The sequence below is a fragment of the Hydra viridissima genome, unplaced genomic scaffold (genome assembly GCF_058129835.1).
Source record: "Hydra viridissima isolate aposymbiotic clone 2 unplaced genomic scaffold, HvirCarnegie_v1 scaffold_9, whole genome shotgun sequence".
NCBI classification, from domain to species: Eukaryota; Metazoa; Cnidaria; class Hydrozoa; order Anthoathecata; family Hydridae; genus Hydra; species Hydra viridissima.
The window spans coordinates 12,100,926-12,124,083 of NW_028324308.1; the positions used below are offsets into that span (position 1 = coordinate 12,100,926).

Here is a 23,158-nt window from a genome sequence, read left to right on the forward strand (position 1 = left end):
CTTTTGAGAGTTGAAATAATACTCCTGCTAGATTGCCAAAAAATTTTAGTAGTTTTTAATACAATTTTCATATGCCTTTAGATAAATATTTAGGACATGCTTTTTTCTTTAGGGACCTCAGAATACCGGGTTTAATAATAGGTAGTATTGTTGCCAATATTGCTTAGTTTATCATGAATTTCTGCATATATTACTTATTTTCAATGCTGAATATATTTTTAAATGTTTTGTTCACTTATCTTTTATACTTTTTGCATTCCACTACACAATGCTAGGTTGAGGGACCTCAAAACGCTTGGTTAATGAAAGCTAATTAACATATAAAAAAAAAAGTTGTTTGCATTCAGTTTCTTCTCGACATTATGAAATGAATATTCTGCTTATAGTTTCGTCACAAAACCTCATTCAAAACACACTAAAGTGTTTTGAATGAGGTTTTGTGACGAAACTATGTGTGTTTATGTTAGTGTGTTTTTTTTTTGTTTGCTTTTGAAAAAATGAATAAATTACACTAAAGTGCAAGTACAAAAGTGTGTTTTGATATTCCTTTCAGTAAAGAATAAATAAGAAATGGGAAAGTCCTTTAGAACCAACAAGCAAATCAAGATGCAATGTTCTAAGAGATGTCATAATGATGAAAAGTAAGCAGTTAGAGGAAGCAGTTAAGTGGTGCCAAATCAACAATAAACGTGGTTGGGCCACAATCAATTCAGGAAAATTTCCACTAATTAAGGATCTTAGAACAATTAATAAACGAATTGATGGTGTCATTGTAACTGGAAACAAGAAGGAATATTGTTCAATTTTTACAAAAGATGAAGAAGAGTCGTTAGTCTCTTATATAAGAAACAAGAATAGGTAATATCTACACATAATTGAGAAATGAAAATTTATAAACTGTAATAAAATCCTGGTTTTTTAATATTGTTCATTAAGAAAACTAAACTTATACTGTTTAGTTTTCTTTTATTACTATCTCAATGATATATTTAGGTGCCTACAAGGTTTAAACAGGTTGGAGTTGACAAGGATAATGTTGAATGTTTTGGAAGTAAGAAATCAAGCCTGTAGAAACCTTCGTTGACGTCAGATCACTAAGCTATCACCAAATGCTCAACGAGCACTCCGAACAAAGAAGCTTAGCAAGTCTTTTTGGAAGCGTTGGGATGCAAAATATCAAAAGTACATAACCAAAAAGAGACAAGGAACTGTATCCATAAATCGTGCCCTTAACTGCACAAAAGCAATGGCATGTAAACAGCTCAACAAATTAGCTGAAGAACTTATAGAATGTAATATTTTCATTGATGCAAATCAATTAGAAACAGGTGTATAGCAGGGATATATAGATACCACTAGAATTTACAATCACGATGAAACCCTCCAGTTTAAAAAAAAAATGATAAAAAGTAATAACTTAAGTTTGTTATATAGTTTTTAATTTGGTACCTAAAAACGTTAGGTGCAGCATCTCAAAATGCTAGGTATTTAAAAAAGCTATTTTAAGAAAACTGGACTTATTCTGCGCACGCATCTCTTTAGCACTGTTTTTAGAGTCTTAAGGCAACATTTCTGATAAGGTTCTGAAAACTTATTTTTAGAAGGGATTGAAATATTTAAAGTTATTTAAAAAAAATAAGTTTATTGCTTACAGACTATTTTCAACGTCTTCGTAATTTAGATTATTTTGTAAGGATTATTTTTAATATTTTTTTGTTAATGATTTAACATTATATTCTTTAATCAGATTATTCAACACTTTTAGAATTTAATTAAAAAAATCGAGTTGTATGTTGGTCAAATTCAAACCTGACATTCTGACGTCCCACTGCATTCTGAGGTCCTTTTACCTGTAACGAGCGAACATCACGGTCATTTGAAATTTTATTGCGTCCAGCCCTATGACGATCATTAATTGACCGGGTCTCTTTGTATCGTTGAATTATGTTAATAATGCAAGAGTGAGACCTTCCGAGCTTTTCTGCTATTTGTCTGATGCTATAGCCTTCTTCTTTTAATACAAGAGCCGCGTATCTGTCTTTTTCTTCGATCTTTGCACGCATTTTTGCAATATTTTTATATCCTTATTGCAATTCAAAAAATAAATGTTTATTTGATATCGAAACTCAGGTTTCGACATTTTATTTTATAGCCAACGTAATAAGCAATTGAGACAATTAAAAAAAATAATGGGTTATTATTTTTAATAAGTGCAAATTAAATATTTGAAAGTGGTCGTTAAATTTTGTCCAACTAATTTAAAGAAGATTTATAAGTACTCATCAGCTTTTTAATAAGTTAAACGCTATTTAATTAGAATTAGATTAAAAAAATTATACCACTTTAATCCGTATGTTTTAATTAACAAGATATTAAAAACTAAAATTTAATATGTCAATTAGAATCTTCTTAATTTTAATTTAAAGATTAAGAAACTAACTAAAAAATGAGTGGACTTTAATTTTTGGCCACCGCTGTATAGCTGTAGCAGAAAACAACTTAAATTATCATGTTTTTAAAATATACGCATAATCGAAAATTAACAAACTATTTGTACATTCCCATTTATTTCAATTGTCGTCCATATTATAATACATTATGAAAAATATATTAAGAATAGAACACGTAAACAGAATTATTTCGATGGTAATATAAAAATTGACTTTCAGGATTGTTAAAAAAAAACTAAAACCAAAAATATGATTCGTTTCACAAAATAAAGTTTAAATTGAAACATTTTTGACTTATCAATAACTAGTGCAACCACCTTTTGATGTTATAACAGCCTGACTGCGCCGTGACTTTCCATTAGAGATCTAATTGTTTCTTGAGGGATATCTTCCCACACACGGATAAAACTTTGTCGCAGCTCGTCTAAATTGACTTTTAGTCTTATCCGCGTGTGGGAAAATATAAACATTCATCACCTATAGGTGATAAATGTTGTCTTTTAAGACGGCGTCCCATTATGTTCCAAAAATGCTTTATTGGGTTCATATCTGGATTGCAAGCTAGCCACTCCAAAACTTGAATAGTAAAATTATTTAAATATTCAGTAACAATATGTCCCGTAAGATGGAATCAGTATCCAATATACGGCGCGAAAGATAAAATAAATGTCTGCTATGTATCGTTGAGAAGTAAGAGGTCCACTGTCATCATTAAAAAGCTTTGTGTGTGGAGTTAAAGATATTTCGCCCCATACCACCACTATGCCGCCTCCATATAAAGTGGTTTCTCGAATGTTACAAAAGAAATATCTTTCATTTTGCCCTCGGTACATTCTTAAGTGGCGATCAGAACTTAAAATGCAAAACCTTGACTCATTTGTAAATAAGACCTGTCCCCAAGTATTTCATATTTCATATTAGTGGCGTACAGACAATTTGGGACGAGTAGCTGCTGCCCGAGGCCGTAAATTTAAAGCACGAAGCCTTTTTCTTATGATTTTTTTTTCTAACAGCAGTTCCATAAACCTCAGAAAGTTGTATCTTGGAGACTTCTTGCAGTAGTGAACCGTTCTCTCAGTGTTCTAAGCATTAAAAGTGATCCTCTACGTGATTGATAGCTAGTAGTCTGCCTTGGCCAAGTTGACTAGCGTGATCATTGGTCTTAACAACCCTTTGTAGAACCCAACCGACTGTTTTATAAGACACTCACATCTTCTACCAAGCTCGCGATTTGTTAATACTTCATCGGACAAAGCAACAATTGCAACACATTCATAATGGTTTAAATTTTGTCTAGCACCTTACATTGAGAACAGATGTGTTGCTCAAATTAAAACCGGGACAATAAATTTTCTTTCAGAATTTAAAAATTGTATCCCGGATATCATTGTCTCGTCTCGTCTCGAATAAAAAAATGACGAGACGCAGATGCTGAAAATCAATACATATTTTTATTTTAAATGTGAGGTTTAGTTACAGCAAAAACATGCTGCTTATGAAAAGCTGCTACAATTTTGAAATTAAATAAAGAAGGTCTAAAACCTATAACAGGCATAAGAATAAATATTTTATCATCTTTGTAATTGATAAATCGGGAAATGCATAATATTTTTCAAAATAAATCATGATTTATAAGTAATGCGTTAATACTGCGGTTAAGTGTATATAGTATATATATATATATATATATATATATATATATATATATATATATATATATATATATATATATATATATATATATATATATATATATATACAGCTAGAATAAATGATGATCTCAAGTATCATATACTAACCGAGCCATTCAAGCCTCGTTTTTTAGACATTTTTTTCAGAATACTGAAAAAAATGTCTAAAAAACGACAAAGTAGTAAAATTTTGGATTACTTCAATTTTAAACGTGTTGCAACTACAGATAATTCCGATAAATCACAGGAACATATTACTCTTCCTCAACCGGTAGTGGCACCAAGTAAAACCAATTGTGATGCAAGACAGCAACAAGATGTTGATGCATGCAACGGAAACATGCAGAAAACGTCAGAGGTTATGATTGGAGATAAATCATCAGAATGTAAAAAGGATAACGGTAACTCAGTTTTCGATGTTGGACTTTATATTCAGGCAACAGCTAGAATAAATGATGATCTCAAGTATCGTATACTAACCGAGCCATTCAAGCCCCATGAAACTTATGATTTTAAAAAAGATGTGCCAGAACATGAAGCTGGAAAGCGACGGTTTAGACATGCATGGTTGGTTCAATATGCTCCTTGGCTGGCGTACTCTTTAAAACTTAAAGGTGCTGTTTGTATATATTGCATTTTTTTCCCACAAAAAGTTCATCGAGGTTTTCAAGGTGCATTTATTACTACAGCCTTTAGAAAATATAAGGATTTTAACGAATGTGCTCGAAATCACATGTCATCGTCATGGCATATGTGTTCTCAACAAGATGCTGAAAACTTCATGGCAGTGAGAAAAAATCCAAACAAGAGAATTGTATGTCAGCTTGTAGATTCTGTAAAACGCGTTGTTGAAGCAAACAGACAGAAGCTCTTTTCTATCCTTTCAACAATTTTGTTGAAGTAAAGGAAATATGCATCAGCTATTGAACTTTCCGATTGAGGCTGGTGATAAGATTATAAAAAATCACCTTGATACTGCTGCAAAGAATGCAAAATATACATCACATCAAACCGAAAAAGAATTGATCAAAATATCTGAACAGATTCTGGTAAATGATATTGTGTCAGCTGCAAATAACTCCATTGGATTCTCAGTATTAGCTGATGAAGCAGCTGATATTTCAGGGACAGAACAATTATCCATTGGAATACGCTTTGTCGACCCAACAAAAGAGCAAATGATTCGGGAAGAATTCCTTGGATTTGTTCCAATGAACGACATGTCTGCAGCTTCAATTTCCGACGCCATATTAAGCAAGTGTTTATCATTAGGTCTCAATTTAGATCGTCTGTTAGGTCAGGGATACGATAGCTGCTCAACCATGGCAGGAAAGGATAACGGCGTCCAATCAAGAATTAGAATGAAATATCTAAAGGCGGCTTTTGTTCATTGCTCATCACATAGACTGAACTTGGTTGTAAATGATCTGAGTGCACTTCCGCAAATTCGCAATACAATTGTTACCATCAAGTCAATTATTGCATTCTTCCGTAAAAGTCCTAAGAGAAGGTCAATGATACCCAACGTTCCTCTTCTCTGCGAGACTCGATGGACTGCAAAGTATAAGAGCATACGAGTGTTTTGTGATAATTTTGACCAAATATTTACCCAGTTGGATGTGTTATCTAACGAAGCAACCGGAAACACACGTCAATTGGCACATCAGTTGTTGTTAGCATCCAGCTCAACAACTTTTTTATTTGGACTAATTATCATTTCATTTTACTCAGCTCTCCTGGAACCCTGTACTCAAGCACTTCAAGCCATTCAACTAGACCTTCCACAAGTACAGAGGCACATTCATGAATTGCTCTTGTTATAAATCTACACCGTAACAAGGCAGATATGCATTTCAGTGAAGATATCTACAAGAGAGTGATCCAGTTGTCTGGAAAGTTGTACATTCAGCTAACACCACCAAGGCAATGTTTAAGGCAGTTATACCAAAACAATTGTGGAGCAACGGATACAAATGTCGAGGAATACTTTCGCCAGGCTATGTATATCCCTTATCTCGATTCATTAATCGATTCGCTTCAAACGCGGTTCTCAGAAGATAACATTGCTCAATTTAACCTTTGTTTTCTTCATCCTGCAAAGATGAGAACTTTAACTGGTAAAAAATTCATTGAGAAAATGTCAACCATCAATGAAGTATACAAAATTGATAACTTTAAACTCGATAGTGTAATTTGGTTTGATTTTTGGGCCATTCAATCTTTTAAAAACATAATAAACGAGTTCACAGATTTACTACAAAGGACTGTGTTCTACCCTGCTGTTCGTGAAGCTTTGCTCATTTTAATAACACTGCCAACAACAACATGTACTGTAGAAAGATCATTTAGCACATTGCGGCGCGTGAAGACTTGGCTACGATCAACCATGTCCAATGAGCGTTTGTCTGGGCTTTGCATGCTGAGCGTGCATCGTGAAAAAATACTCTCCAGAAAATCTGAATTTATGGAACAAATTGTAAATAAGTTTGGCAGTGAACGCAGACGACTACAATTTCTATTTACTGAATAACAATGATTTAATTCTTGTGTTTTTATTTTTACATTTTCTTTAATTTTTGTTGTCACTGGTCTGATAAAATGACTTCATTAATTAATGCATTTATGTTGTTTTTGAAGTATCACTATTGAATTTTATTTTGCCCCCCCCCCCCCCCCCCCCCCCCCCCATCCTTGTAAAAAATCCTGCCGGCGCCCATGATAGAGAACTTATGCATTTCAGCACTTTCACTATGCTTCGTGGACTTATGAATTACGAAATTAAAATATGATTTATATAGAACATATATTTATATATAATACATTTATACATTCTTAATCTGATTAGCTTTTTTTTATAATTTTTGCTATTGTTAAATAGCTTAGTCTGAAAGACGTTTATCGTTTGAAAAAATTAATTTTCCATTTCGCTTTCTTTTGTGTTTTAAAAGGTAAAAAACTCTGACAAATAATAGCATTCTTATTGAATTTAAATTAATCTATCATTATTTGAATTTCTCTTGTCATCATTTATTTGTTAGTTGTCATCATTTATTTGTTAGTTGTCATCATTTATTTGTTAGTTGTCATCATTTATTTGTTATTTGTCATCATTTATTTGTTAGTTGTCATTAATTATTTGTTAGTTGTCATCATTTATTTGTAAGTTGTCATCATTTATTTGTTAGTTGTCATCATTTATTTGTTCGTAATGAATGATGTAAACACTACACAAGTTATACATTCAAGTTACATTCGAGTTTTACATTCAAGTAAATTAATTTCTTTTAACAACTGATTGTTTAATTTTGGTTGGAAAAATATTTTAAAAAGTCACAAATTTTGTTATGTAATTACTTAAAATGTAAATGAACCGATCAAAACCTTTTTAACAAAAACCTAAATAATACTTATGAAAGTTGTTTCTTGCCAAATTCTTATTTGAAAAACGCATTACATATTAGATATATTAACTTGTATAAAAACTCAATTTCTGAAAGGATAATCAGAACAGGCGTCAGTCGACTTTTTGTCTCAAAATGAACTAATAGCTAACAAAGCGATCCGTTGAACGAAAATATTTAAAAAATTAATTCATTTACACCAATCCATGATAACATAATTTCATTGATTCACACGGGTTATATTGATTACACAAGTTTTTAAATTTACACCGGTCATAATTAAAAGAATTTGATGTAGCAACATTGAAGTAATTTTGATCGTTGTAAAAAAGTAAAGTATTTTTTTCAAAGTTTTAAATGTAGATCACCATTAAATAAGTATTTTTTATTTATATCTGTAAACATTTAAAACAGCAGTTTTAATAACAAAATTTATTTAAATGAAAATGTTATTTAAACAGGTGCATTAAGATAAAATTATAGTAACAAAAATATAATGCTTGATAAAAAAAGAAAGTAAGGATAACATACAGAAATTTGTTGTATTTATTATATATCATTTATAGTACACACACACAGACACACACACTTTGAAATATATCATTAGGGTCATGACTTTTTAACTTATTGTAAAATGATTAATTTCCTGTGTCATGAATCGATGAACTGTAGCTCAAGTATAATGAAAACGGGTTTTATTCTACTTTTACTTTTAAAAAAGTCACGCACAATACTATATTTCTAAAATGTTAAATAATTAATTGGGGCGAGTAGTATAACTATGGCTTTTGCATCCTTCTAGAACTTTCTGGAGTGCTCTGAATGTTTTTAGAATTCTCTGGAATTTTCTATCTCTTTCTGGAGTCTTATTGAAGTTTATAGAAATTATCAAGATTTATATTATGTAAGCTGTTTGATAGAGCAACGCTAATAATAATCATTATTGTTTATCAGAAGTATGTCTAAGTATTATTTCCATTCATAATGTCATTTAAGAAAAATGCTAGCACTACTGAAAGAATTAAGATGATATGGACACATATGAAAAAAGAACTGTTCCACTTGAAGAAAAATCATTGGAAAATAACAGCAGGAAACATCTTAAAATCTAAGTTGTTTTCGCTATCTGTTCCTGGGGAAATCTATCAAAGGTGGACGCGGTTGTAATATCTTAGAATAATAGATAGAAAGCAAAAGATAGGTCGGGTATTTAACTGGGAAGGCTGCGAGTTAAAAAACTTTCCATCCATGAAAAGAAGAAAAGTATCCTCTGAGCCTACTTTAAAAACAGCAGCAGCAACAACGTAAACTTCCGAATCAGAGACTGAGACAGATTATCAAGAGTCTGAAGATTCTGAAGAACAGTCCATAAGTACAAGCAAAAAGTACAGCAAAACCAAAACTGCAACCAAATTGGTAATATCTTCAAAGTTGTCAACCAGAAGAGTAGCAATCATTTGTTGAAAGTTATCTCAAGATGGGATTGACGTTCAGGCACTTTTCACAATCTGACATATTCAGATCTACTATTAAAAGAAAAAAACATTACTTTTTAAAAATAAAGAATGGGATCCTCACTCAGTTTCAAAGACTTTTTTTTTTTCAAAAGAATCAGGGAGAGTGACAACTTATTAGTCAACACATATGCTTGATAAAGAACTTGGAGGAAACAACACGTTACCAAACATCTGATATTCTTTTCTTCTGGAACTTGTAAAGAACAAGGAACAGCTCAGGATGAATTTCAAGATTGGTAAAGAAGTGATTACTGAAACAGCAGGATGAAATAATGAAAGGAAGTTACTATTTCGTTTCACTCGAGTTTTCCGGTTTTTTGTGAAATCAAGAGGAGTTTTCCTTAAGTAAAGTTTCAGAAAATACCGAATTTAAGTGATGTAAGATGGAATTCCCGAGCAATATTAGCTCTTTAGTCATTCATCTTTTAACCAGAGCGAAGAGAGTCACTACTTTACATTTGTAGATTAATCTCTTGCGCATGGTCATACTATTGGTTTACTGAATAAAAGTACAATGCAGATGATTGCCAGAAATAATGTAGCAGTTTGCAGGTTCACGAGAAAGCGTTAAACTCTGTGAAAAAGTTTCGGAGTAAGAAACTATCGAAACAGGGAATACCCTGAACAAATCAGTTCGCAGAACGGGCAATCAAGTGTCTTCAAAAACCTTTCGATTTCTGTAAAAGAAAGTGAACCTTCAGCTTAGATTTATTTTGTCTAACAAAATATAAGTTTATAATGCTTTAATTGGACTAAATACTTCACATACTTTTTCGTTTTATGCAGTAACTTTTCGCTCTCATAGAATTAATATTTAAGCTTGTAACCCTATAATTATCTGTAATTTAGTGTATTACTCTGTAACATTAAACTGTTAAGTATTTAAAAATACATTAGTAATCTCCATATACAAAAATTAGAATGAAAAAACTTTGAACGTGATATTGTTTAATTTTTAACCCATACGCGTCGTAAAATCGAATTTTTGGTTTGTGCGTGAGCTTTTTCAACAAGGCAATCAAATTAATGTCTCTCATGAGTTTCGAACAAATGTTCATTAAATGACCCAGGAATATATGGTACATATGTGTATACCTATATGTATATATATATATATATATATATATATATATATATATATATATATATATATATATATATATATATATATATATATATATATATATATATATATATCACTGTGTCACGAAATGACTTTTAATTCGAACCTCTTGTCCCGAGAAAACCCTTTGGAGGTTTGAGAGTACACATGTGTAGAATAACACTAGAGTTGGTTTTGAAATCTTTCATCATCGTCCGAGAAAGAAAAATCAGTTTAAAGTTTTTAATTTTATTGCTCAGAATAAAAATTTTACAAAAAAATAATTTCTTTAAAAAAATCTTGTTCTCTATTATAACATATAAATTTCTTCAACATATAATGTGTTTGCAACTCTAAACAAAGCAAAACCAAAAAAAATACATACAAACTATTCTTGAAAGACAAACAGTTTTCTACTTTCAGCTTTGAAATTCAAGCTGTGAAAAACATTAATGATTCTAGATACTTATACAAAATCATTCTACTCAATTGATTAAGAAGCAAGCCTTTATTAAACTCTTACATAGCATATGTAATTAATAACTGTAAATGTCTCTTCCACAAATAGAAATCAAAATAAATGTTTACTGTTATACTCGATCAAACAGTTTCGAAGATTCCTGGGATAATCCCGATGGATGGCTGGCCTCTTGAAACGTTGCCAATGAAGACTGAAGTTGTGGTGAAGTGACTCTGTGGCTTGCTCAGAAAAGATGCCCAGAGAGTGGTTGTGGCGATCAATAAACTGTGTCACATGGAAGAAAACAGCATGTGCTTTGGGGGTAACACTTGTGTTTGGAAGGTTGAGATAGGAAGCTTTAAACTCTTCAATAAGCTCACAGTAGTTCTGTTGGAGTGTATTCCCAAAGCAGGCATGAACAACAGCATCAAATTTTCTGAGGGTTTCAATAAATGGAAATGCCAAAAAGCAAGCATGCTTCTCTGCAAGTTGTTGAAGTGAGTCAACATTTCTCAAAAGCTTTCTACACTCATTGCCAGCAAATTGTCCTCCATGAAAAGGTTGTTGTTGAATGTTGATCATCTTTGGCCACTCATCTGCATTTTGCCAAACCTGACAGAGGTTCTTAAAGAGGTGGTTCACAACACCAATAAGAAGGTGAAGTTCCATAGGAGGAATAAAATCTAGGACAAGAGTATCATCAGAAAGTCTTATTATTGGCTGGTGAACAACATTTTGAAAGTCCCTTGCCTTTTTTGTTTGGGCACCGGCTGCTTGGAAGCCTTCAAAATCAGAACGAATGGAGCCAAATGTTCGAAGCTCACCACTGTGATGAAGATTCTTTGACTCAATGTCACACCAGGTGCAAGGGTGTGCAGTAGAGTGAGATTGCAAGCCTCAAATTATGTTAGCAAGCTTCATGTCGCATGACAACACAAAAGACATTCTCTCTAAACACAGTTTATCCAGGATTTGTTTGACATTGTCATAGTTTTCAGAGACATTTTCTGCAATGGCCACCAAAAGTTGACGCTTCACTCCTGAGTCTTTGAAATTTTTAAAGAGAGGTTTCTTTGATGGAGGAGAAGTATCTGGTGTTTCTAAGCTCATAATACCAAAAGAAACTTTCACGAACCCGCCTCCACCATCTATCCCCACCTTAATAAGCTGGTCTGACTGAGGGCCTCTGACTTCAGCAACAGTGTTTCTTAATGACTCCATTTCATTGCAGTACACCAATAAATGTTTAGACTCTTGACTAGTGCTTTTGGATGTATCAGTAATTTCTGAGGTGACAAAGAGGTCAGAAAGTTGCTTTCCAAGAGATTCAAACTTTTCTCTGAAATTTTTCTCCACAACACGCTGAAGAACTACTTTGTTTAGAGTTGAAGCAAGCATATTCATTCCTCTATTTGAAAGACCAATCTGGTTTTGAACTTGTACTAGATGTTGTGCAGGTGGGTGTAGATGAAGGAAATAATTCTCTTTGTCGCGATGGACCTGCAAAAAATCACAGAAAGTTACCATTGTATCATTTCCGAAATTCATAGTGTATATTTTATTGCTATGCCCTTTGACAAAAGTTTTTTTTGTTTAAAAAGTACAGTTTTTACCTGGAGTTACTGGAAAGGGTCTTCCTACTCCTTGATTGAGACGGACAGTGCCATGGGGGGAAGGAACTTTGTTGGCAATTACAGAAACAGCCACTCTTTCTGCTGCTTTTTTGCCCTTTTCTGCAACTTCGAGTAAGTTCTGTCGTAACATTGCTTTAGTACAGACATGAGGGATGCCTCTTCCTATCAATGAAAAGCATGCTGAACATCTTTTCTCAACAATTGGCTGTTCTATAAGCTGACTGGCAGTGTTTGTTGCTCCACTTATCTGAGGGCTTCTGAATTTTGCTTTTCCCACACTACAAATCAAGCAATCACATGCTGATTCTCTTGTTGCAGGACGGATCTTTATGTTTTGATAGTCTGGCAAGGAAGGAAGTTGGACATCTCTCCCTTCACCTTTTCTTCTGAGACTTACTCGACAGTTTTCACAGATTCTAATTGGTACTCTTTGGTCTTCAAAGTTGATTCTTTGGCCCAAAATTTCTTGACTGCGTTTAATCATAAAATCAGTCAGCTGCCTGTTAGCTTTGTTCATAGAGAGAAAACAGACAGTTTTCCTGTTGTCTTCATGAGTTTTTGCTTGGTTAGGCATTTTGAAAAATGACTCACACCTTGTTCTTTTAAAACGGTTTCTAAACTGTTTGCAGGTTTTTCCCGGAATTTTTTAGTTAATTATTTTTTTGCTAAAATATTTTGTATGTACTATTTGTAAAACAAATAACCAAAATAGACAGTTTTTTTGAGAAAGAAAAAAAAACTCTTAGTTTATTGACCTTATTAAATAAGCATAAAATTAGAAACTTTAAACTGATTTTTCTTTCTCGGACAATGATGAAAGATTTCAAAACCAACTTTAGTGTAATTCTACACATGTGTACTCTCAAATCTCCAAAGGGTTTTCTCGGGACAAGAGGTTCGAATTAATAGTCATTTCGTGACACAGTGATATATATATATATATATATATATATATATATATATATATATATATATATATATATATATATATATATATATATATATATATATATATATACTCAAAATTAAAAATTTGAATACTTTAGTTCAAACATGCAGTATTTCTCAAGTGTTAAAAAAAAGTGATCTTTTAATTATGCTGAAAAAATATTTCCCAATTTTGGTTTGGCTTCCTCAATACAACTTGAAAAAATTTCGCGGTGACCTGATTGCCGGACTGACGTGTGGTGTTGTTGTTATTCCACAGAGCATCGCATTTGCCAATCTTGCTCAACTTCCACCACAAAACGGATTGTACGCTTCGTTGACGCCTGGTTTGATTTATAGCATATTTGGTACATCGAAAGACGTAAGCGCAGGTACTACAGTAACTCTGGCTTTGTATACATCCAGGTTCAATCCCACCCACTCTACCGTTGGTGCTTCTCTTCTAAGTTTTTTAGTTGGAGATATTTTGCTACTGATGGGCATTTTTAAACTGGGCTTTTTGATAAAGTATGTGCCTCAGCTTGTGATCAGTGCTTTTGTAACAGCGACAGCCATCACCATTATTGTAACGCAGTTTTCTAACTTGCTTGGAATTAAAAAAGCACCTCAAAACGTGTTTGAGATTCTTAAGTACATTATTGTGAACATCAAGCTTACGAACACATGGGATTTGACTATGAGTGTTTGTTGCTTAGCATTTCTGGCTTTTTTTGTTTGGCTTTCGAACAGAAAACTCGAACCTAATCCAAAAAACTATGTTGTTTTCAGAGCGGTGATGAAAAAAGTCATTTGGTTTTTGTGCGCCGGTCGAATGGCTCTGGTGTGTCTCTTTGCCACCATTGCAGTGTATATTTTTAGCTCAAACAATGTTCAAAACAAGTTTTCAATAGCTGGTAATATTCCAAGAGGAATGCCGGACGTTAAGGTAAGAATTTATGACATTTCAACTCAGAGGCTACCTTTTCATTTACAAATTTGGTCTTTGCTATTGTTTTAAGTTCATTTTGATATAAGACCAACATCTTTTTCTCATAACAACTGTCTGACAGAATTTAAGTAGGATTTGAGTTCATGCAGACATGCAAAACAAAACCTAGGCGAGTGATCTAAAATAAGTAGGGTAACAGAGGTCTTTTTTACCTATTTTTTTTTGCCTAATATTTGATTAATTGTCCAGTTGTATGCTCCTCCATTTGTAGAATTCTAGTTCATTTGTCTACATAAAAAATAGTCATTGATCTACCGTTTTAAAAAACCTAAGTAAAGAAACACAAAACAAAAAAATGTAAATATTGTTTGCTGGGAAAAATTGAAATAATACAAGGCTGAAAGATATTTTGCAGATATGTATTTAGTTGGCCGACTCTAAAGTAGCATGATCGTCTACCCAAAACTTAGGTCGTTCATCCTTTTTTATTTTTTTGTTTTTCTAAAATATGCGACGAAATTCCTTTGCTTCATCCAGAGAAAACATGATCCAAAGCCCAGTTTTGAAAACAGTGTACCTACATTCATATAGGTCGTTAACCTAATTAGAAAATTGTTATTGCTACTTTTCAGTAGCCCTCTAAAAATTAGCTATAATTTGCTTTACTTTCTTTTTCATGTCATTTTAATGCATGAGCTGTCATCCTTGCTTTTTACAAAATTGAATCAGTTTTCATGCAAAAAAAGACAATACTAATCTGACAAGCATATACAAATATATAATTGTTAATTTATTTTGTTTCTTTGAACATTTCTACTTTACTTGAAGACAGTAAAATAATAATGAGCGCAGTAAAAATTAAATGTTAAATCTCTAGTGGGAAGTAAACTTTAACGCTAAAATTTTAAAATACAAACATGACACCGGAACGCAGACTACTGAATAGGTTATCGAACTAAGTAATACATAATTTTGCGAAAAATAATTATGTAAACTACAAACAAATATGGCAAAATGATTTAAGTGGAGTTATTCAAACTATGCAAAAAATAACGAGCTATTGCAGTTTCACTGGCATTAATGTTTAATATTGAAGCATGTTAAATTACTTTTAGTAAAAGGTCTGACTTTTAATTTGTATGACAACCAAAGTTATTAAAGATTTTGTATTTAATTTTGTAAAGAACAAACCTCTTTTAAAAAAGATATTTTGCCGTTTATCCTGTAATAAATGAACCAAATTCATTACACTCTAAGAGATTTGAATACTTACAAAAAAGAATAGATGTTCTTTGCTATGAAAACTTGAAATAATACTCAAATGATAAACTAACAAGGCTGAAAGAAAATTTAAAGATATGTATTTAGTTGCATATAGTAAAAGTAGACGAATTGCATACTGTGTCATTTATTAACAATTTGCCTTACTAAAGTGTTATCTATAATTTACCACCTACAGACTCGTTTTTTCTTATATTTCTCCATTTTTTATACAATTCGGTAGTTCTTGAATTTGTACCTTAGACATATGATATTTAAAGGTTTTATTGAGTGCTTTATTTCTTTTGTTATTTGGTTTACTAAGCTTATGTCTTATGTCCTAGTTACAGCAAACTTTGAGAGTATAAAGAACGTGAAGCCTTAACTTAACATGTTAAAATTCTATTTCAATACAACTATAAAATATAAAAATTATCTCAACTTAAGTAATAAATCTCAAGGAAATTTATTCAGCTTCATAAAATTAATTATTCCTGTGGCTACTGAGATTGTTTATACACGAGTAGGTTCATGTAAATAAACCAATCAAATTCCACTTAACCATGCTTGGACCACATCTGCTAAACGTGGGTATTTCTTAAGAACAAGATTTCTAATGTGCTTATACACAGTTGAATTATGATGCTTAAAAATTCACCAATATGTTAACAATTTTATTCAAATTAGTATATGTAGGCCAATAACAACGTTTTTTAAAATGTGAGTCAGATATTAAGAATATTCTATAAAGGGATTTAATCTTTTTAGAAGACTTTAAAAGTAGCGCAATTTAATCATTAGAACCAAACACAATTAATAAATATTTCTAATACACAATTAATAAATATTTTAAAGATGACTTAAATGTCAATGTTTAAATCTTAGCAATCTCTTATCTGTGCTGCATCACACATAGGAATTATTATGCAGATAATTAAACGTACATTCCTTCGAAATTTTCATCATTCTGTGTACAAACGATTACTTATGGGTATTCTAAAGGCAAATCTCTCAAAAGTATTAACATTCCGTGTGAATGGTTATACTTTCCTAGATGAACATTGTTAAACATCATTTTAATGTTTAGAGTTTAGGTTCATAAGTTGTCTGCACATTGTAAGCATAGAAATGTTGACGTATTTGAGAAGCCAAATTCCAAATAATGTTTTAAAATATCATAACTATAATAACCTAGACTAACATGACTATTGTGTAAGTGGTACTAATAGGCCTAAGTTAAGGCTTGTTATATTGTGTATTAGGTCTAAATTTAAACTAGACTTAGACTAGATAATTCAAGCATAAAACTCATAAATTGGAGAAAATTAGAATAAATTAACCAAAGATTGCCTAATATACCAAAGATTGCTCAGCATAGATACAGTTAAGAATTAACAATATGCTATTTAAAAAATCAGTGTTTAAGGCTGGATTTTTCTTTCAAGATTGGATAGGATTAAAATTCAATACCAAACATTTAATTATTCTATTGTAGACTTGGCATAGTCTATGTTTTTTAAAATTAGTTTCAGCTATTCTTATAGGCTACTTAGACAAACTAAATTTGTGATCTAGGATTATTTATCTTTTACTCATGTTGAATTGAACTGTTTTTTATTTTTTTCCTTACACTATGCAATCAAAAAATACCGCCACAATTTGTTAACAGATCAATTACTCTCTTGAGGAAAAATAGTAGGAAAATCTTTTCTGAATTTATTAGGGTAAAGTAGGGTAATTTCGGCAGGGAGATAATTTCGGCACCCCTTCAAAAGACACCTAAAAATATTTATTTATTTGAATGTTAAAATCATAATTGGGTATATAATCAGGTACGTTAATTTATGATTATTCGCTTTTTTCTTAACATTTTTACCAATTTCAAAATGTAGGATAAATGATTTTTTCTCTGAAATATTTACCAAAAGGTGTTATTTATTTTATTCAAAAATATAAACTGTATAAAATGTGAGCAACAATAAGATGAAACTCAAAGTATGTTACAAGATATAAAAGTTTCCCCAAGGACTGCTCTAAGGAGATAATTTCGGCATACAAACAGTTTTTAATTTCGGCAGTGCCATTTTTACCGACCTGTGCTTTCTCTGAAACCAAAATGGGAAATAAGCGTTTGAATTATTATGTATAGAAGAAGTTGATTTTAGTAATTCAGAAATTCAGATAGTAATAAGATAATTACAAGTTAGTAAAAAATTGAATTGGGTAATAAAGCCATACCAATTAAATTACAACTCAATAAGTTTCTATCTGATAATATTTCTAGAAATCGGCAAATTTTGTTTTCAATATCACGTGCAGTTCTTTATTGTTGTAGGCAGAATATACCCCTCAGAGGACACAGAGATGATGCCAAACATCTGGTTGAGCAATGTAAAAATGCTGGTAATTTCAAATGCTTATTAGATCTGATGGCATTATAGTGTCTCTGTAAAACTTAGTAAAATAATAGTTCCCTACAATATAAATTAAATTTATGTCATATATAATAATATGTATATAATAAATTAATAATTTATTATATACAATATGTGTGTATGTGTGTAAAATATTGAAAAATGAGGAATATATCCATTTGATAGAAATGTGTTTACTGAAGAAGACTTTGCTGCAGCTAAGGCTACTAATCACTTGTTTGTTGTATCAAAAATTTAAAAACCAAATATTACCTCTGAAATGCACCCTACTCTCGACAATGCATTAGACTCTGTTAAAGATTTAGATCATATTGATTTTGTTACAGAATGTGTAATTGCTTCTCAGAAAGGTAAATCATTTTAAAAGATGTATTATTTTTACCATCTTCCACCATTTATTTAAAATACAAATTAATTTTTTTTAAATCAAGCAAAATAATAACTTCTCTGTTGTTTCATTAACCTAAAAAAAAGTTTCTTAAAAAAATAGTTCAAAGTCTTTATAATTTACATGTTGCCTAATTTTAATCACCTTTTTTGATTAAATATTTTTATTTAGAATCTGCTTCACCAAACTCATCATTTACACTTCAGAAGTCATTAGAATTAGCCACCTCTGATGAAACCTCACAACCTCATGGTGTTAGTTTTTTTAATGCCAAGTCCACTAGCTGGACTTTACATTAAAAATACAAAACGAACAGGTATAAAAAGGAGGGTAAATCATGCTGAAAGAATTACTGGATTACCATATAAATCTCAGCTAGAGGAATCTTTAACTTTGAAATATAAGAACAGGCAGCCACTCAAAAAGTGCATTAAAGAAAATATATCTACACATTAAAAGACATGTTTGAATAACCTTGATGCTAAAGGTGCGATTAATAAACAACTTTGTGCAATGTGTCAATACAGTTATGGGGATCCTGTCAATCCATATTTAAAGGATAATTGGGATAAATGCCATAAATGCTGTAGATGGTGGCATGAAACATGTGCTTCTATATGTGGTATTTATGCTAAAAAAATATTTACTTGTGAAGACTGTAAGAAACACTGATTCTTTAAAAAAAAGCTATATTGATAAACTGTTTTTTAATTTTCTTCAATAAATCTCTTTTTATAAAGTTTTCTTTGAATTTTGTATTTTATTTTTTTATGTTTAACTATTGTAGTTATGTAAAATATTATTTTATGAACTACTTATAAGCTTATAAACATGAATTCTTATTTAAACAGAATTTAGAAATAATCATCGAAATCATAAAAATTAGTAATCATTTTATTTAAAACTTTACTTTGGAAGCACATTTTTCTAGTAAGGTTTCTGTTTTGGGGTGATGTATTCATACTTTACTAAAAAAGGTGGTTCAAAAAAGATGAATCTTTGCAATTGCAACGCCCTTAGTTAAATGCCAATTAGGTGTAACAAATTCCATTTAAGAGACAATTACTTTATACAATGCAGAATTATAGATGTTATATAATATTTTAATTATATTAATGCGTTTTCAACGAACGTCTTTATTTTCTTAAGTATGCCGAATTTACCGCATCATTGTGCCGAAACTACCATACTAGGTCGCTAATTTCGTCATTTTTGAGTATTTTGTAAAACAAATTTTGCATAAAACTTTGTAAGTTTGAAACAATTTTTTAACTATTATTTAATAGATATATCTGCAGGACATCGATATGCATGATTTTTAACGTTATTAAAGCAACAATTGTCTGTAAACAACAAAATAGCTTAATACGCCGAAATTACCCAACTTTACCCTACGTAGAAATGAAAAATTCGTCAAATATTTGTATGTATTTACGAAATGGAATGATTTTTTTATCAAGCAATATACGGTGAAGAACTTTTGCATAAGATAAAAGTTTGTAACCTTTGTTTAAAGTAGGTAAAAAAATTGACCTAGTTTTTTTCTCCTGCTGTTGTAAACTAGATGAGCGTCAGTTAGAGAAGTTAATTTCGTTCACCCACGCATAAACTAGGTAACAAACTAAGTAACAGTGCTGTGACCAAAACTAAAAGTTGTTACTAACTTAACTAAAAAAACCGCAACTAAATTACCCGACTAACTTTTTAGTCTAAAATTAGTCGACTACATTTTTAGTATAACTAAAGTTAGTCGACTGACATTTTAGCGTAACTAATATTAGTCAACTAACTTTGTAGTCTAACTGAATTTAGTCGGCTAACTTTTTAGTCTAAATAAATTTAGTCGACAAACTTTTTAATTTGCGAAAATTACATTGTTACTGTCACCCAAAAAATAACTTTTTAAAATCTTGTTATGCGTTAGTTTTGAAGTGGTTTGAGCGCTATGTTTTTAATTACAAATTGCTGTAAGTTAGAATTTACATCTGCAGGGCATCTGTTTCAAAGTTAGTTACAAAGTTTAAAAGCATTTTAGTAATTTTTAAAGTTAGTTCTTTTAAAAATTAATAAAATGCTAATAACTAATAACGTTTTCGGTGTAAAAATATCAGCTGTTTTTGAAGAAGTTGTTTTGCTAACAAACCAATTTTTATTTAATTCAATAAAAGAAAATTTGGGGCAATAGTACAAACAAAACATTTTTATTACCTAATTTTCACAAATTATATTACGTATTTTGAGTTTCTTAAAAACAAATTTTGATGAATGTCTTTAAACTGATTTACTTGTCATAATTCATATTATGTTCAATTTCATGGTATAGGTTATTCAGTGTTTTAGCACTAAATCTTGCTTTATTCAACTCATTTTAGTTAGACTAAAAAGTTAGTCGGCTAATTTTAGTTAGACTAAATTCTTAGCTAACTAATTTTAGTTAGACTAAAATGTTAGTCGACTAATTTTAGACTAAAACTAACCTTAACTCCCACCCCTACAAGGTAAGTAGTGTCGATGGTCAATGATGGTCCCGATGGTCGACTTTTGTTCGTCTAGTTTATATAATCAGGGGAGAACAAAATTAGAAAGATTTTGATTTTCATGGATTTCCTAAAATGCATCTTTTTCTTTATAATTTGCGATAGGCGCTACTGTAAATAAAAGGTTTTTAATTGACATTGATGTTTATCTAAAAGTATTGTAGAAAATTTATTAGTATAACAACAAAAGCAATATTATTATATTTCTTCAATTATTCAGTTTATCTTCTAGAATCAAAATTATCAAATAAAATTTCAAATGTAACTAAAATTTATTTTTCTTGTGATTTGATATCTCAAAAATTAAATCAATGAATTAAAAAAAAAAAAGGTTCTCTTAAGATTTGCTTCTCTTAAGATTTGCTTTTCTTAAGATTTGCTTCTCTTAAGATTTGCTTCTCTTAAGATTTGCTTCTCTTAAGATTTGCTTCTCTTAAGATTTGCTGTCGAGAAAGTGCACATTGTTGTCCTACCCATTTATTACAAATATTTCAAAAATCCCTGTTCAAAAAAGTTTCATAGCTATTAGTATTTTGTTGTGAAAATGTAACCAGTTAGTTTTCTTTGGTAGAGAAAGGGGTGAATGGGGATTTGTTTTAACATTTCTTGATTAAAGTTAAGTTAATACATGTTTCTACATGTTCGTTTCCATTACTTTTTAACATCAATGTCGGTATTTTAACTCAGAGTCCGTTTCAACCATTGAAGGTTGACAATTTTACAACGAAATCAACAAGGGAATTAATTGAAGGTTTCGGTGCATCTCTCTTTGTTTTACCAATCATCATGTTCATCGAGCAAATGTCTATTGCAAAAGCGTTCGGCAGGAAGTTTAATTACAAGGTGAAAGCGCAACAAGAGTTGATTGCAATAGGCATGTGCAACATCGTTGCCTCTTTTTATGGAGGTTGGATTGTGGGTGGAAGCTTCACACGTTCGGCTGTAAACTCAATAAGTGGTGCTCAAACACCTTTAGCAGGTCAGCTTGCTATTTTAACGTCCTTTTTAAATACTAATATGCTTTTCTAATTTTAGTTTTAACTGGGATATATATTCTTATTTTCCTTACAAGGTTTAATTTCTGGTGTAATTGCTTTAATCGCCCTACAGCTGTTAACCCCAGCATTCTATTACATACCATCGTCCGCTTTGGGAGCCATGATGTTGATGGCTGTATTACCAATGATTGAAATAAGTATGCTGAAAAATATTTGGAAACTGTACAAATGGGGTTTAATCCCGTTTTTTGCTACTTTCTGGGTCAGTTTTTACAAACTAGAATACGGAGTTTTAGTGGGAACAGGAATTTCCTTAATAACGATGATCTCGCGCCAACTTCGCCCAAAATACTTGCTTCATAAAGATTATCAAAATAAATGTATAACTCTACTGATGCTTGAAAACTTAACTTATCCTGGTTTGGATGCTATGAACAAGATTATTCATTCTGAAATAAAGAACTTCGAAGGAGTTGAAAGATTATTTCTCGACATGTCAACTATGATACGAGTCGACTTTACAATTCTTAAAGATTTTGAATCTTTGCAAACGGAACTCTCGGAAAAGGAGATCACGCTTCATTTTGTCAACTTTTCACGAGAATCAGTAAGAAATATTTTTTCAAACGCAGGATTATTAATTGCCGATAAAAACAGTGCTCAAACTGTTTTCCTTTCGCCTTGGATATGAACTGAAAGCAGAAATATTTTCACAGTATACAGTATAATTTGAATGCTGAACTGGCCAAAGCCAATCTTGCCATAAGAAGAATGAAGTTTTATAGTAATTGTTTACTTCTTTGTATATGAAAGACCTTCCAAACATTTTTAAAACTCTTATGTTTTCAGTTGTTTTTTTCTCTACTTTTAATGATTTTATAAGTGTTAAGATGGTATAATACATATATAAATAAAAACGTTTAAAATTTTTTGTTGAAATATTCATGTTAAAATTATTAACATGGTGGTAAATATCAAAATGATAAAAATTACAAAAAATCACTTATTTTAATTCATGTTTAGGGGTTCCTTAAGTATATTTTACCATTGTTACCCTTCTAAAAAGGTTTAGCAAAACAAGTATTATTGGACATTTTGTTAATAGACTTCAGATTTACGAAAGGATTTCTACTTTAGTTAATTTGAAGTAAGTTAGCAATCAAATGAAAATGAATCATATACAACATATATCAGGCGCGGATCTAAGGGGTGGCCATTGTGGCAATGGCAATTTCAACCGTGAAAATAAAATATTGCCACAAAGCTACAAATTCCTGGACCCGCGCCTGACATATATAATCATTATATAACTCTGAGAAGTGTGAAAATCATTTCATAATTTTTTTTATTTGTTTTGTTAAGAAACCAACTAGTTTACGCATAAATTTTATCATCATTATTATTATTAT

The 23,158-nt window shown here is 31.1% G+C and overlaps 5 protein-coding genes across 6 annotated transcripts; 4 read left to right on the top strand and 1 right to left on the bottom strand.

Moving 5' to 3' along the window:
* Positions 1-529: 529 nt before the first annotated feature.
* On the top strand, positions 530-1,378 carry LOC149884088 (uncharacterized). Its single transcript, XM_090099020.1, has 2 exons — positions 530-858; positions 994-1,378. The coding sequence occupies exons 1-2, from the start codon at positions 632-634 to the stop codon at positions 1,082-1,084; spliced, it is 318 nt and encodes a 105-aa protein (XP_089955146.1). The 5' UTR covers positions 530-631; the 3' UTR covers positions 1,085-1,378.
* A 3,674-nt stretch (positions 1,379-5,052) lies between these two features.
* LOC149884089 (52 kDa repressor of the inhibitor of the protein kinase-like) lies at positions 5,053-5,964 on the top strand. Its single transcript, XM_090098687.1, has one exon. It carries the CDS (start codon positions 5,053-5,055, stop codon positions 5,962-5,964), a length of 912 nt encoding a protein of 303 aa, XP_089954813.1.
* A 23-nt stretch (positions 5,965-5,987) lies between these two features.
* On the top strand, positions 5,988-6,671 carry LOC149884090 (zinc finger MYM-type protein 1-like). Its single transcript, XM_090098688.1, has one exon. The coding sequence runs from the start codon at positions 5,988-5,990 to the stop codon at positions 6,669-6,671; it is 684 nt and encodes a 227-aa protein (XP_089954814.1).
* Positions 6,672-12,029: 5,358 nt separating this feature from the next.
* Positions 12,030-13,083, bottom strand: LOC149884091 (uncharacterized). The gene is made up of 2 exons (XM_090098689.1): positions 12,235-13,083; positions 12,030-12,121 (listed from the first exon to the last, which is right to left on the bottom strand). Exons 1-2 carry the CDS (start codon positions 12,827-12,829, stop codon positions 12,030-12,032), a joined length of 687 nt encoding a protein of 228 aa, XP_089954815.1. The 5' UTR covers positions 12,830-13,083.
* Positions 13,084-13,301: 218 nt separating this feature from the next.
* LOC149884092 (sodium-independent sulfate anion transporter-like) lies at positions 13,302-22,675 on the top strand. Of its 2 annotated transcripts, XM_090098983.1 has the most exons (4): positions 13,881-14,128; positions 17,727-17,794; positions 17,992-18,176; positions 18,386-18,893. In XM_090098983.1, the coding sequence occupies exons 3-4, from the start codon at positions 18,086-18,088 to the stop codon at positions 18,511-18,513; spliced, it is 219 nt and encodes a 72-aa protein (XP_089955109.1). In that variant the 5' UTR covers positions 13,881-14,128; positions 17,727-17,794; positions 17,992-18,085; the 3' UTR covers positions 18,514-18,893. The 2 variants fall into 2 exon arrangements, with proteins under 2 accessions (XP_089955108.1, XP_089955109.1); XM_090098982.1 differs by lacking the exons at positions 17,727-17,794; positions 17,992-18,176; positions 18,386-18,893 and adding exons at positions 21,439-21,730; positions 21,824-22,675 and having other exon boundaries at positions 13,302-14,128.
* The last annotated feature ends 483 nt before the right edge of the window (positions 22,676-23,158 follow it).